This window comes from Schistocerca gregaria, chromosome 1, assembly GCF_023897955.1.
Source record: "Schistocerca gregaria isolate iqSchGreg1 chromosome 1, iqSchGreg1.2, whole genome shotgun sequence".
In the NCBI taxonomy this organism is placed as follows: domain Eukaryota; kingdom Metazoa; phylum Arthropoda; class Insecta; order Orthoptera; family Acrididae; genus Schistocerca; species Schistocerca gregaria.
Window position 1 is genome coordinate 1,097,219,579 of NC_064920.1, and position 15,688 is coordinate 1,097,235,266.

At 45.6% G+C, this 15,688-nt stretch overlaps 2 protein-coding genes across 2 annotated transcripts in view; one reads left to right on the top strand and one right to left on the bottom strand.

Moving 5' to 3' along the window:
- LOC126282218 (prostaglandin reductase 1-like) overlaps nt 1-11,481 on the top strand; it is a 59,128-nt gene extending 47,647 nt beyond the window's left edge. Inside the window, exon 3 of the mRNA XM_049981770.1 lies at nt 8,775-11,481. Within this exon, the coding sequence (XP_049837727.1) occupies nt 8,775-9,227 (453 nt within the window). The 3' untranslated portion in view covers nt 9,228-11,481. The remainder of the gene's footprint in view (nt 1-8,774) is intronic.
- Nucleotides 1-15,688, bottom strand: part of LOC126282200 (tubby-related protein 4) — a 1,357,172-nt gene that overhangs the window by 1,156,184 nt on the left and 185,300 nt on the right. The gene's annotated exons all lie outside the window — the stretch shown is intronic.

Sequence of the window (15,688 nt, forward strand, 5' to 3'; positions counted from 1 at the left end):
ACTCTCTCTCTCTCTCTCTCTCTCTCTCTCTCTCGCTCCTTTAGCTGTTTGTGTCGCCCTTTTTGTAAACTTCCTTCAATAGGTTAAAAAAGTGCCTTTACACAGTGTAGGAGTGTAGCGTTTTCATTTAAAATATGTTTGCCTTCTGCTGTTGCCTTCTGTGTGTGGAAGTTCTCTTCTTTACAGTTTGTGGTGTGGGCTGTGGTTGGATATAGTATTTTTAAATTTGTTGCTATTGTAGTTGGGTTGTGGTTCTGGGCTCTTAGGGGGTCAGCAAATGTCCTTGGGGTGCTGGTACTTTTTACTCTTAGGTGGTTTTTCTTCACAATCGACGTTTAGTCTACCAAAATATGCCAGTCGTTGCTATCTATGTATATAATGCAGTTGACTGAATACTTTTTCAATAGCACCGATATGCATTTCGGGGCCGGCCAGTGTGACCTCGCGGTTCTAGGCGCTACAGTCTGGAACGGCGAGACGGCTACGGTCGCAGGTCCGAATCCTGCCTCTGGCATGGATGTGTGTGATGTCCTTAAGTTGGGATGTACATTCGTCCCATTTTCCCGGGACAGTCCCGTTTTTTACCAAAATGTCCCGCTGTTCCGAAAGTTTTTTTGGGGACGTTCAAATGTCCCGTTTTTTTATGATTCCGCCTGGCTAAAGTGTTTGACGGTACTGGTTGTTTGACTTCTATTAACTGCGCAATAATTTACGCTAGGAAGCGTGTGATGGCTTTCAGCATACCCCAAATACACTCCTGGAAATTCAAATAAGAACATCGTGAATTCATTGTCCCAGGAAGGGGAAACTTTGACACATTCCTGGGGTCAGATACATCACATGATCACACTGACAGAACCACACGCACATAGACACAGGCAACAGAGCATGCACAATGTCGGCACTAGTACAGTGTATATCCACCTTTCGCAGCAATGCAGGCTGCTATTCTCCCATGAAGACGATCGTAGAGATGCTGGATGTAGTCCTGTGGAACGGCTTCCCATGCCATTTCCACCAGGCGCCTCAGTTGGACCAGCGTTCGTGCTGGACGTGCAGACCGCGTGAGACGACGCTTCATCCAGTCCCAAACATGCTCAATGGGGGACAGATCCGGAGATCTTGCTGGCCAGGGTAGTTGACTTACACCTTCTAGAGCACGTTGGGTGGCACGGGATACATGCGGACGTCCATTGTCCTGTTGGAACAGCAAGTTCCCTTGCCGGTCTAGGAATGGTAGAACGATGGGTTCGATGACGGTTTGGATGTACCGTGCACTATTCAGTGTCCCCTCGACGATCACCAGAGGTGTACGGCCAGTGTAGGAGATCGCTCCCCACACCATGATGCCGGGTTTTGGCCCTGTGTGCCTCGGTCGTGTGCAGTCCTGATTGTGGCGCTCACCTGCACGGCGCCAAACACGCATACGACCATCACTGGCACCAAGGCAGAAGCGACTCTCATCGCTAAAGACTACACGTCTCCATTCGTCCCTCCATTCACGCCTGTCGCGACACCACTGGAGGCGGGCTGTACGATGTTGGGGCGTGAGCGGAAGACGGCCTAACGGTGTGCGGGACCGTAGCCCAGCTTCATGGAGACGGTTGCGAATGGTCCTCGCCGATACCCCAGGAGCAACAGTGTCCCTAATTTGCTGGGAAGTGGCGGTGCGGTCCCCTACGGCACTACGTAGGATCCTACGGTCTTGGCGTGCATCCGTGCGTCGCTGCGGTCCGGTCCCAGGTCGACGGGCACGTGCACCTTCCGCCGACCACTGGCGACAACATCGATGTACTGTGGAGACCTCACGCCCCACGTGTTGAGCAATTCGGCGGTACGTCCACCCGGCCTCCCGCATGCCCACTATACGCCCTCGCTCAAAGTCCGTCAACTGCACATACGGTTCACGTCCATGCTGTCGCGGCATGCTACCAGTGTTAAAGACTGCGATGGAGCTCCGTATGCCACGGCAAACTGGCTGACACTGATGGCGGCGGTGCACAAATGCTGCGCAGCTAGCGCCATTCGACGGCCAACACCGCGGTTCCTGGTGTGTCCGCTGTGCCGTGCGTGTGATCATTGCTTGTACAGCCCTCTCGCAGTGTCCGGAGCAAGTATGGTGGGTCTGACACACCGGTGTCAATGTGTTCTTTTTTCCATTTCCAGGAGTGTATGTACCGAACTTCCAAAATTCGCGAGTAATTTCAAACGCACTATAGGTTACGAATAGCAACGAAGATTCTTCTCCTCTAAATCGATCCACTGAATCCGTCCTTTCGGTCCAGAGATACTCTACACCACTGATACTTGCTCTCTGACTTTCGTCACTACGCTGTTAGTGTTTTACACTGTGCAATCGCCGTTTCTTTACGCCAAAACGAAAGTAATTTTAACAGCAGTATAAAAAGCGAGTTTCCTATTATCACTGGTAGTGGAGAAACTGTAGAATGTACGTTGTGCTGATCAAAATTTGCTATTGGTCATGGTGGAAGGTCTGACATTGTGAATCACATTAAGACGAAGAAACATCGCATGAGTGATCGAACGAAAAGAGCAAATGAATGCGTGAGTGACTACTATGTAAACTTCAAATCAGTAACAGAAATGGATAGGCAGTTGGCAGCACAAGAAGCTACGTTTGCATACCACAGTGCAATGCATCACCATATCTTTAAGTCAATGGACTGTACTACAGCACTTGTTAAAAAGCCTTTTAGTGCTAAATTCACATGTGGACACACAAAATGTAATGCAATCATTTCAAATGTTATTGCGCCGTATGCAGCTCAGCAGGATTTAAATGTACTGAAAAGTGGTCGATTCATTTCTGTAATGATTGATACTTCGAATCATCTGGATTTGAAGTTGGTTCCTCTCCTATCAGGTATTTTCACCCTGAAACCTGAAAATGGCATCACGGCGAAAGTGCTCGAAGTGTTTAATTTAGCTGGAGAAATTTTAAATTTACTTCAGAATTGTGCGGCAGGTTTGAAAGAAATATGATACTGAGGGAAAGGTGATTGCAGTTTCTGCATACAACACTAACACCAATTTTGGTGGTAAGCAGAGGAAAGGAAAAAACAATTTGTTCTATAAACTGCAACAGAACACCGTGAGTAATATAGTAGGTGTTGTTTGTCCAGCACATGTGGTGCACAATTCCTTACAAACTGGCTCAGATTGCCTACCCATCGACTGCCAATTAATTGTAAACAAAATCTACCAGCATTTCCACATATATATATACACACACAAAGGATTGAATTTCTGAAGTCATTCTGTAAGTTTACTGAAACTGAATACAAAACTGTACTTGGGCACAGCAAGGCAAGGTGGCTGTCTCTGCTACCAGCATTGGAAAGAATTGTAGAGATATTTCCTGCTTTGCAATCATATTTCATTTCCCTTGATAAGTGTCCTGTTATCCTTAAACAGTTCTTTGATAACCCTGTGTCTATTGTTCTTGTACATTTTCTTGTTAGCCAGCTAAAACCTTTCTCCCCAACAATTAAATGTATTGAGAAACAAGAAATCACAATAGTGGAAGTTTATCAAGAAATAAATTATTGGGCAAATTACAAAGTAGAAAACCTGAAAGATTTCTCACATCATTTGTACATGAGACTCTAAAAGAGCTGGAAGAAGAGGGTGAAATTACTGGAGAACAATTTCATATTTATGCTGACATCTTCTATGACTCTAGCATTGAGTATATTAAAGAATGGTGTTTACCATTTCTCACACCTTTCCACCTTTTAAAGCATTTGACTGGGTTAATACTGAAAAAGAGTAGCTACAGTGGAAGGATATTCAGAACTGTTGTTTTTGTAAAAAGAATTGTGCCTGTTGATGAAGACAAACTGTTCGATGAATTTTCATATGCACAGAACTCCATAAAAAATGAAGGAGACAAAGAAAGATTTAGTGAATCCTGGTGTAAAATATTTGATTATTTCAAAAGTAGAAACATTAACATGAAAAACATGATTCATTTGGTGTAGTTTTGTCTGGCAATTCCTGACCCAAGAAAAGGGGGAAAAAAGAAAATGTTAGATGGGATTCATGTCGGGCGATCTGGGTGGCCAAATCTTTCGCTCGAATTGTGCAGAATATTCTTCAAGCCAGTCGCAGACAAGTGTGGCCCGGTGACAGTGCATTGCCACCTGTAGATTCCATCGTTGTTTCTGAACACGTCCATGAATGACTGCAAATGGTCACCAAGTAGCCGAACATACCCATTTGCTGTCAGTGATCGGTTCAGTCCGTCACAAGTAAATACAACCCACACCATTATGGAGCCACCACCAGCTTCCACAGTGCCTTGTGGACCACTTGGGCCCATGATATCATGGGGTCTGCGCCAGAGTCGAGTTCTATCGTCAGATCTTAACAAATGGAAGCTGGTCTTATCCCAAAAGGTCACACTTTTCCAATCGTCGCGGGGTCCAGCCGAGATGGTCACGAGCCCTGGATAGCCGCTCCAAGGGATACCGTACCGTTAGGAAAGGGACACGCGTCAGTCGTCTTCTACCATAGCCCATTAACACCATTTTTTGGTTTACTGTCCTAACGGATACGTTCGTTGTACGTCTCACATTGCAGTGTTGTTTGTCTGTTAGCACCGACAACTCTACGCAAACATCGCTGCTCTCGGTCGTTAAGTGAAAGCTGTTAGCCACTGCGTTGTACATGGTAAGAGGTAATGCCTGAGCACACTCTAGACACTGTATCTCTGAGTATACAGGGTGGTCCATTGATAGTGACTGGGCCAAATATATCACGAAATAAGCAACAAACGAAAGAACTACAAAGAACGAAAGTCGTCTAGCTTGAAGGGGGAAACCAGATGGCGCTATGGTTGGCCCGCTGGATGGCGCTGCCATAGGTCAAACGGATATCAACTGCGTTTTTCTAAATAGGGACACCTGACCCCTGTTTTTATTACATATTCGTGTAGTACGTAAAGAAATATGAATGTATTAGTTGTATCACTTTTTTCGCTTTGTGACAGATGGTGCTGTAATAGTCACAAACATATGGATCACAATTTTAGACTAACAGTTGGTAACAGGTAGATTTTTAAATTAAAATACAGAACGTAGGTAGCACGTAACATTACGCCAGTGCGGACGGTATTTGCTTCGTGATACATTACCCGTGTTAAAATTGACCGTTTACCAATTGCGTAAAAGGTCGATATCGTGTTGATGTATGGCTATTGTGATCAAAATGCCCCACGGGCGTGTGCTACGTATGCTGCTCGATATCCTGGACGACATCATCCAAGTGTCCGGACCGTTCGCCGGATAGTTACGTTATTTAAGGAAACAAGAAGTGTTCAGCCACATGTGAAACGTCAACCACGACCTACAGCAAATGATGACGCCCAAGTAGGTGTTTTAGCTGCGGCTAATCCGCGCATCAGTAGCAGACAAACTGCGCGAGTATCGGGAATCTCAAAACCGTCGGTGTTGAGAATGCTACATCAACATCGATTGCACCCGTACCATTATTTCTATGCACAAGGAATTGCATGGCGACGACTTTGAACGTCGTGTACAGTTCTGCCACTGGGCACAAGAGAAATTATAGGACGATGACAGATTTTTTGCACGCGTTCTATTTAGGGACGAAGCGTCATTGACCAAGAACGGTAACGTAAAGCGGAATAATATGCACTACTGGGCAACGGAAAATCCACGATGGCTGCGACAAGTGGAACATCAGCGACCTTGGCTGGTTAATGTATGGTGCGGCACTATGGGAGGAAGGATAATTGGCCCTCATTTTATCGAGGGCGGTCTAAATGGTGAAACGTATGCTGATTTGCTACGTATTGTTCTACGTATTGTCCTACCGATGTTACTACAAGATGTTTCACTGCATGACAGAATGGCGATGTACTTCCAAAATGATTAAGTGGTATTGAATAGCATATTTCATGAGAGGTGGATCGGTCGTCGAAGCACCACAGCATGGCCCACACGATGACCGGATCTGACGTGCCCGGATTTCTTTCTGTGAGGAAAGTTTAAGGATATTTGCTATCGTGATCCACCGACAACGCCTGACAACATGCGGCAGCGTATTGTCAATGCATGTGCGAACATTACGGAAGGCGAACTACTCGCTGTTGAGAGGAATGTCGTTACACGTTTTGCTAAATGCATTGAGGTTGACGGACATTTTGTAGTTTTTTCGTTTGATGCTTATTTCGTGAGATGTTTCTCCCGGTCACGATCAATGGACCACCCTGTATAATTGCCTTACAATTTCCGAAATCGAATTTCCTATGCATCTAGCATCAACTATCATTCCGCGTTCAAAGTCTGTTATTTCCCGTCGTGCGGCCATAATAACGTGGGAAACCTTTTCACGTGAATCACCTGAGTACAAATGACAGCTCCAGTACTTGGATCGGTTACTCTCCTCAGACATCAACACTCCCATCACCGCACAAGACATCACAATCGTCCTCCGCTCAAAACGCAACACCGCCCCTGGTCACGATGACGTCACCTACCGTAACCTCAAGGAATCCCCTCCACCCTTCCTGTCTGTCCTTGCTACCCTGTACAATGTCCTCCTCTCCACTGGATATTACCCACGCCTGTGGAAGACTTCCCGTCTCCTGCTGTTCCCTAAACCTAACAAACCCTCCTCTAATACCTCTTCCTGTCGTCCCATCTGCCTCACCTTTGTGCTCAGTAATGTCTTCGATGCCGTCCTCTCTCGCCGTATTCACCGTCACCTTAACGAGCACCGCCTCCTTCCTCTTACCCAATGTGGCTTCCGGCCTTCCTTCTCCGCAGACGACCAGCTCCTTAACCTTACCAATCTTCTTTCCCTCCAACTTAACTCCCGTCGCTCCGCTATCTTTGTTTCCCTTGATCTCCAGAACGCCTATGACCGTGTTTGGCATCCTGGGCTCCTCTTCAAACTTCAGACATATGCTCTCCCCGTCAACTTCGTCCGTCTCGTTGCTTCCTTCCTCTCCCATCGTCCTTCCTATGTGACTATCCACAATTCCAACTCCCGTACTTTCTATCCCTCTGCTGGCGTGCCCCAAGGTTCTGTCCTTTCCCTTCTCCTCTATCTCCTGTACACTGCTAATATGCCAAAACCTCCCCCATCCGTTCATCTTCTCCAGTTCGCTGATGACACCGCCTTCCTAGTCCTTTATCCTACTCTTCAATGGTTCTAACGTACTCTCCATCCCACCTTGACCAATTCACCGCTTGGTGCAACCAGTGGCTCCTCCGTGTCAATCCCTCCAAGACCCAGGCGATCATCATAGGCCGCACCACCCGCTCCTTCCGCCTCCATGATTTCTACCTCACCATTTATGGCCGTCCTATCCACCTCACTCCTACCCTCAAATACCTTGGCGTCACACTCGACCACCACCTCACCTGGACTCCCCATCTCCTTACTATCCAAAGCAAAGCTCACAACCGCCTCCGCCTCCTGTAACTCCTGTCCGGCCAGACGTGGGGTCTGCATCCTTCCACCATCCTTCACACCTACAAATCCTTGATCTGCTCTATCCTCTGTTATGTAAGCGTGGCTTGGATTTCCGCCTCTCCCTGGTTCTATAAAGCCCTCCAAATCCTCGAACGCCATGTGCTCCACCTCGAATTCGGCATCCGCCTTCCGTCCCCCACGTGCATTCTCTACGACCTTATCACCTTCCCCCACCTTCTCCTTTTCCTTGAACACATCCGCACACTATATATTGTCCGCCACCTTGATCCCCCTCACCTCCTGGTGTCTCCCATCCTCTCCACCCCCAACCAGTTGCCGCACCTTTACTGATGTGTCCCACCCTCTCTCCACCTCCACACCCTCAATCTTTCCCAATGCAACTTCCACCATCTACCCCTCATGGATGATGAGCTTCGCCCTGACATCTACCCTTCCTACCAACTCTAACCCCATCTTCCTGCCTCCTCCTCAGGGCTCCCTCTCTTCCCCCTCCCTCCTCCTGAACGGCTTCCCCCTCCTACTCACCCTCCATTTCTTGTGCCTCCTTTCTGTGTCTCTGCACTCCCTCCTGCCCTGTCTCCCCTCTTCATCTCCCACCCCACGTGTCTCCTGCCTCTTTGTGTAACCACTGATGTCCCTCCTCTCTTCATACCGCCGCTTCCGCTGCTGACCCTTGCTCTCCCCTCCTTTTCCATCCTCTCTGCCCTTTCCATCGGCAGGTCCCGCCTGGCAGTTTTATTTTTCGTCGTGTGTGCTCCAAGTGTGTTTTAAGTGTGTTGTTCCGGAGAGTTTTTACTACTGTGGGCGACTTTTAACTTGTGCATGTCCATTCAGTGTCTTCTCTGGGTCTTGAAGAATCGCGAACTGTGTTTTTTAACTTTCTGGTGACTTTTTTTAACTGTCCTCCATGAATTTCGATGTGTTAGTCTATTTTTTACCTTCATTTTCTCCCATTATTCTGCTTTAAGTTCCCCTTTATCGCCTTATGTATGTAACATTTTATTCCTATTTTAAGTTGTCATGTCACTCGGCTGAAGAGCGGTAGATTGTGCCGCTGACAGCCCTCCGCTGCCCCATATGGGTCAGGTGAATGAAATCACAATAAAGAAAAAAAAAGAAATGACAGCTCCAGAAATGCAGTGCCCTTGAAATACCTCGTGCACGTGATACTACCGCTATCTGTACATGTGCATATCACTATCCGTGACTTGTCACCTCAGTATGTATCAGAACCGCCAAATCTGCCCAGTCCAACGCGATCGCTTATCTGCGCTTCGGTGCCTTTGCAGGTGAGGTGGCTGACGGAAGAGCTGGGCTTCGAGCACGCCTTCAACTACCAGACGAGCGACGTGCGCGCCGCGCTGCGGCGGGTGGCGCCCGGCGGGGTCGACGTCTACTTCGACACGGTGGGCGGCGACCTCAGCTCCGCAGTAGCCGACTGCATGCGCGAGCGGGGCCGCATCGCCGTGTGCGGCTGCGTGTCCACGTACCGCGACCCGCGCCCGCCCAAGATGCTGCTCATCCCGCCCGCCGTCGTCCGCAAGCGGCTGCGCATGGACGGCTTCATGTTCACCCAGTGGCGCGACCGCTGGCCCGAGGCCGACGAGCGGATGGCGCTCTGGATCAGGCAGGGCCGCCTCAAGTGGCGAGAGACCCTCACTGACGGCTTCCTCAACACGCCGCAAGCGTTCGCCGCCATGCTCAGGGGTGACGCCATCGGGAAGGCTCTCGTCAAGGTCTGACCGAGAACTCGAGCGTCGGTCAGTGCTCGAATGCACACGCGGCAGACTGACTGCGCACCTCTCACTTTTCCCACCGAGCACATTCCCGAATGTGAAAGTGACGTGAGCGTAGACTATCGCAGCCATAGCCATCTCGATCTGACAGAGTGGCGTCGTGCATAAGGAATGTACTGGAACATGGGGGTACTGCAGGTGGCCTTCAAGAAGAAACTGCAAAGTGATGATCTAATGGCAGTACACCGGTGTATATGAGGGGCGTTCGCTAACTGACGCAACATATTTTTTTCTGATAGTTGCCTTCATTCAGGATTCCAGTACACGAGGCCGGCCGGGTGGCCGAGCGGTTCTAGACGCTAGTCTGGAACAGCGCGGCCGCTACGGTCGCAGGTTCGAATCCTGCCTCGGGCATAGAGGTGTGTGATGTCCTTAGGTTAGTTAGGTTTAAGTAGTTCTAAGTTCTAGGTAGCTGATGACCTCAGAACTTAAGTCCCATAGTCCTCAGAGCCATCTGAACCAGAACACGATATTACTCCTCACTCTTTTAAAAAGCACTCCGTCTTCAGGCAACGAGTGGCCTACCGGGACCATCCGACCGCCGTGCCATCCTCGGTGGAGGATGCGGATAGGAGGGGCGTTGGGTCCGCACAATGCTCTCGCGGTCGTAAGATGGTATTCTTGACCGAAGCCGCTACTATTCGATCGAGTAGCTCCTCAATTGGCATCACGAGGCTGAGTGCACCCCGAAAAATGATAACAGCGCATGACGACTTCGATGGTCACCCATCCAAGTGCCGACAACGCCCGACAGCGCTTAACTTCGGTGATCTCACGGGAACCGGTGTATCCACTGCGGCAATGCCGTTGCCATTCCCCACTCTTTTCGCTACAGAATTCTGTTTTTCAACACAATCTCCGTTCAATGCAACGGCCTACGCCACATTACTCGGAGGGCACGGTACCACTCTACGTCGCAATCAATATCCTTCTGCGTCAATATCCTCCTCTCAACCACGCACTCTTTCCTGTGAAATGCATCCTTCACTGACCCAGACAGATGGAAGTCAGAAGGTGCGAGATACGTTTAGTAGTGATGAGCCTATGTTCATCACCTGTGACCACGATCCACAGAAAATTGTCACGATCAGTCTCGTAACGGGCAACCAATTCCGCGCAAGTGGCCTTTCATTGCCCTTTTTGGTCCTCTGTTAGGTGGCGAGGACTCCAGCAGGCACACACTTAGGAGTACCCCAACTGGTGCACGAGTACGTTAGCACTACCAACAGAGACGTGCAGTTGAGCAACTAGGTGTTTCATTGCGATCCATAGATCGAACGACTCGCTGTGCTTTTGGTAATTGCCAGGTGTCCGTAGACATTGCGCGAAGACCTGTGAATATCTGCGATGATCTGGCTTTCCGCCAAGAGAAACTCAGTCACAGTTGTCTGCTTGCAATGCAAATCTGTTACAGACGCCGTTTTCAGGGCTACACATAACGCTGCGCCGGCCAGTGTGGCCGAGCGGTTCTAGGCGCTTCAGTCCGGAACAGCGCGCCCGTTACGGTCGCAGGTTCGAATCCTGCCTCGGGCATGGATGTGTGTGATGTCCTTAGGTTAGTTAGGTTTAAGTAGTTCTAAGTTCTAGGGGACTGATGACCTCAGATGTTAAGTGCCATAATGCTCAGAGCCATTTAAACCATAACGCTGCCATATGCTGGAGCAGAAATATTCCATGCTGTCCCACAACAAATTCCGCTTTTATTCAGCCGAAATTGGCCAAGTGTTGCATTACTAACTGAACGCCCCTCATATAGCGACGAAAGTGGAAAGCGTTACTTCATGGAATACTAGTCCAATATTTATTAAACATTGCGAAGATGGTCATGAAATAATAGGTGTTAAATTATTACATTTTCATTCAGCCAGGAAATGAGTGCCAACACCAGTGTCAGTACGAGGTGCCATGCCTATGGTGAGGAATACTCCCACGTAATTATGATATGGAAGCAAAAACGAGGAATTTCTTTCCTTGTGTGAAACACATGCTGATAAAGTAGAAGCGTTGGCAAAGTAGAATAATGATTTTACTGAACATTGATTTCATGTCATTTATTGATACAATCAGCATATTATACATCATTGTAAAAATAGTTACACGATTGTTGATCATAACTAATGTTAATGTCCGCTTCAATTTCATAATATTTGTTATAAAAAAAACTTTCGTCTTCCGAGTCACTAAAAATATTTACAAGTTAGACCTTGATTTATTTTAAACCCACTCTTCGACACACAACTTTATAAACATACATAACAAACATATATCAATTGACTTCACATGTATTAAAACTCTCATGCAACCTTAGCGTCACTAGCGCACTAAATTTTAACACAGTTAAATGGTGACAACCTCGCATTGATAGCTCACATACATTTTATCACCTGTCGCTAACAGCGCAGTAAATATTTAAGATCAACCAAATGGTGGCATCCTTCATCAATTAAACTTTCAATGGAACATGAGATTGCTTTCACTTAACAGACACACAGGTACAATATATGTAACAACTACAAGCCAAACTTAATACTAATCTTACGAAGGGAAGAATGAGGAACAAACTTGGTAACCAAAACAATGCCCTCACTTGTGCTAGCGACAAATAACCTAACATGTGCAGTATAATAAGACAAGCTCATGCTAGCAGCCAACACTAAAGTGACGCAACGTATGATACGAACATGACGCAAAAGCTCCGGGTTCCCGGGTTCGCTTCCCGCCGGGGTCAGGGATTTTCTCTGCCTCGTGATGGCTGTGTGTTGTTTGATGTCCTTAGGTTAGTTAGGTTTAAGTAGTTCTAAGTTCTAGGGGACTGATGACCATAGATGTTAAGTCCCATAGTGCTCAGAGTCATTTGAACCATTTTGAACGCAAAAGCTGCAACAAAAAGGAAGTCGCAATAAAAGAACACAACAACAAATCCATGTCGCTCACACGCCGATTAGCCATACTGTCTGGCAAACAGGGTCACTCAAAAACTAATCAACAACAATCACTGCAAAATAAACACTAATGATCAACACTATGTCCACGTCACACTGCTGTAGTAGCACACAGCAATAAAGAGGAAAACAGACTATCCTTATGAAATCACAGCCTCTTATACTATTTAAAAAACACTGCATACATTTTTTTATTATTTCAACACCCCTGGAAATATTTTTTTTACACTGTAATGATGTTGGTCTTTTACCCTCTTCAAACATATTTCCATAAACTCAGCAATTATGATATCTCAGATGTCTTATATACACAAAAATTGGTCAATTTATGCTACTCAGGGAATGAAAAGAACTATCATCCAAAGCAAAAAAAACCTAGTAAACATGGGCTCTACATCGCTTACCTTAAGAGCTACGAGCACTTTTTCATCTTCGATACTGTGAAACAAATCTCTTCTACTGCAAGCTGTTTGCTTCCCATACTGTGAGAGGTGTCCAGCAAGGGATCTAAAATGCCTACTTCAAGTACTATAGGCACTTATTCAGTAGAAGAGATGTGTTTCACAGTAGCGAAGATTAACAAGGGCTCATAGCTCTTAAGGTATGCATTTTAGAACCCATGTTTACTAACCTTTTTTTGCTTTGAATGATGATTTCTGTCATATCCCTGAATATTGACCATTCCTCCTGGGACACCCTGTATAACTTCAGCTCAGTAAGTAGAAGCAATTAAGAAAACATATATTTATTAAACTGAAAGCTAGTTTGTTACCAGTTGGTAGCCTGACATGGTAAACCAACCCAAAACTGTACATCTGTGTATGGTTACGCAAGTGAATTCAAATAAATTACTGTGGTTGTGTAAGTGCAGATTGTAGAAAAATACCACAAGTGTATAATACTTCCAATCAAAGAGTGTTACTGCACATTGCGATATTCACAGTCTCAGAGACAAAAAAATCGAAAATTCTTATTTCTAAACAAGATGTGATCAGTATGTATAGCAGAATAAAAGTTCAATAATTTTGGTTAACACAACAAAGAAATGTTAGATGGTCAGAAATTGTAGTATTTAAAGTTGAAAAACATCAAGAAATATAATTAATATGAGTTGAAAGTCATTACTGAAACACGACACAAACACATGCTTGTTTGTCATTTTAATTTGCCAAACAGCACTTTAAGCAACATGAGCATTCACAGACAGGTGACTGTAGCAGCTGATGTAGACATTTTTCTACTGCTGAGAACACTGGGATCACGACGAGCATCAATTGTTGCATAGTGGGCAGCAGCGAGGTTGATAAGTGACCTCCTGCCTGCTCAGACAAAGAGTAAACAGAACAAGCATCCAGCTCCTCTACACATGCATAGCCCACATCTCTCACCTGTCATCTGCAGCGAGTTTTCATGTGGAATGGGAATGAACTGCAGTGGTGCTGGATCTCCATTCCGTGACGTCAGTCATGAAATGAATATGTACAGTAAACAATAGCATAGCTTAGCGTCTACACCAATGACAAGAAAGCAAAATATGTGCAGTGAAAAATACAATGAGAAAACAAAGTTTAATGTTTAAGTAAACTGTTCAGACTTTTAACTAATTTAAGAAATATGTTCTCAGTTGGCCACAGCAGTATCGTAACATGTCCTCGGTCGGATACAAAAAACATGGTAAGTCTATTCTTAAGGCTTTCCCGACGTAAAGGTTTTAAATATGATTCTTGGGCTTACTTTCTGATTTTATTATTGTAAATCCATAATATTTCGCGATAAAGACTATCCACGTGGTGTAGACAGGTTTTAAAATTTCAGGAACTGTGTGGAGGAGTAAACATTGAATTTGCATTGTCACCGAATAATCTGCAAACATTCAGAGCCGCTGACATCGGTGGAAAAGTAGTCAGCATCTCACGCACAAAAACCATGTTTAAAAATATTAATAATACCAAAAAATACAGTTTTTTAAAGTATCCTGTTTTCTTCCTCAGGGTTGAAGCTATCTCCCTACCAAATTTCATCAAAATCGGTTCAGAGGTTTCCTCGTCAGGACATAACAGAGCTACTTTCGCGTTTATAACATTTGAACAGATATAACCGCCAAAAACTGCGTACTCGATTTAATCCTTTATCTAGTACTCTACCTAATACGCAGGCACAGTGGGAAAAATGAATGAGATTTTCACTCTGCAGCGGACTGGGCGCTGATATGAAACTTCCTGGCAGATTAAAACTGTGTGCCGGACCAAGACTCGAACTCGGGACCTTTGCCTTTCGCGGGCAAGTGCTCTACCAACAGTTTTAATCTGCCATGAAGTTTCATATCAGCGCATACTCCCCTGCAGAGTGAAAATCTCATTTTGGACACAACAAATATTGTTTGACTTCTAGAATGATGTACTATTTGTAACTGAACAAATTTTTCCACTGAATCTAACGTTGGATTTCGTAGACTTCCTCTAGATTACGCCTAGTAGGAAAGACAAGTACCAGAATTGTGGATTCAGTTATGGTTTACAACAATGTATTGTTAGTGTCCAATAACACAACGTTCCCACAACACCATATCAACATGGCGAAACAACTGCTCGTCTGAAATATTCTCGAATCAAATTCAACTTCTGGAACCTAAAAACAATTTAATTTATTAACAGAATTTTTTTTCTGTCTCTACAACTCCTATGACGTGAGATGTCATTTTCATCTAACTGAAGCACAGCATAATTTCTCCTATTATTCCTGTGGCAAGCAATAGTGCCATGCCTCATGGTTATTCACTGCCACCATCATGAAAAGCATGTTCTATTTAATTAAACTGATGCAGGAATGAAATGTAAAGAAAGATATGGGGTTCTCTTTTAACTTGTGATCATTGAATCCCAAATAATACAGATGTGTAAAACAGTAAAATAAGATTAGTAATACATAAAGCAATTGTATACACTCCCTGCTCTTCGGGGTATCTGTGAAATACAACATGTGCAAGAAATCTTTCGTGAATGAAATGCCGACTAGCTAAACTCTAATACGAATCAAATACAGCATGAAACAGAGTGGAAACTGCCCCCAATATAGTCGTAGCCACGAGTATCACTGAGCTTTAGTGTACAAGGAATGTTACTTTTCAAATTGGCTTTGCAAGTTCGTAAATATAAAAGCATTACCTTGTCTTACAGAGTAACCGCATAGCCAAATTTTATGCTCTGTTCTCTGTATAACTTCGTGAATACAAACCCCGGGCTGCTTTCACACATTGCTGAATATCTTACCCAGGGTAATTCGATGCAGCCACGGTTATCAGCACACCATGCAGCACACGAGCAAAGGCACACTTTACACCTGAACAGAATAGCACCGAAGAAGGGGGGTTTGTTCCACTTCCAACTGGTAAGGTACACTGCCCGTAGCAGCGCCATCAATCCTTATTTGTTGACCCCGCTCTTGCCTCAAGGATCTTAGCCAAGA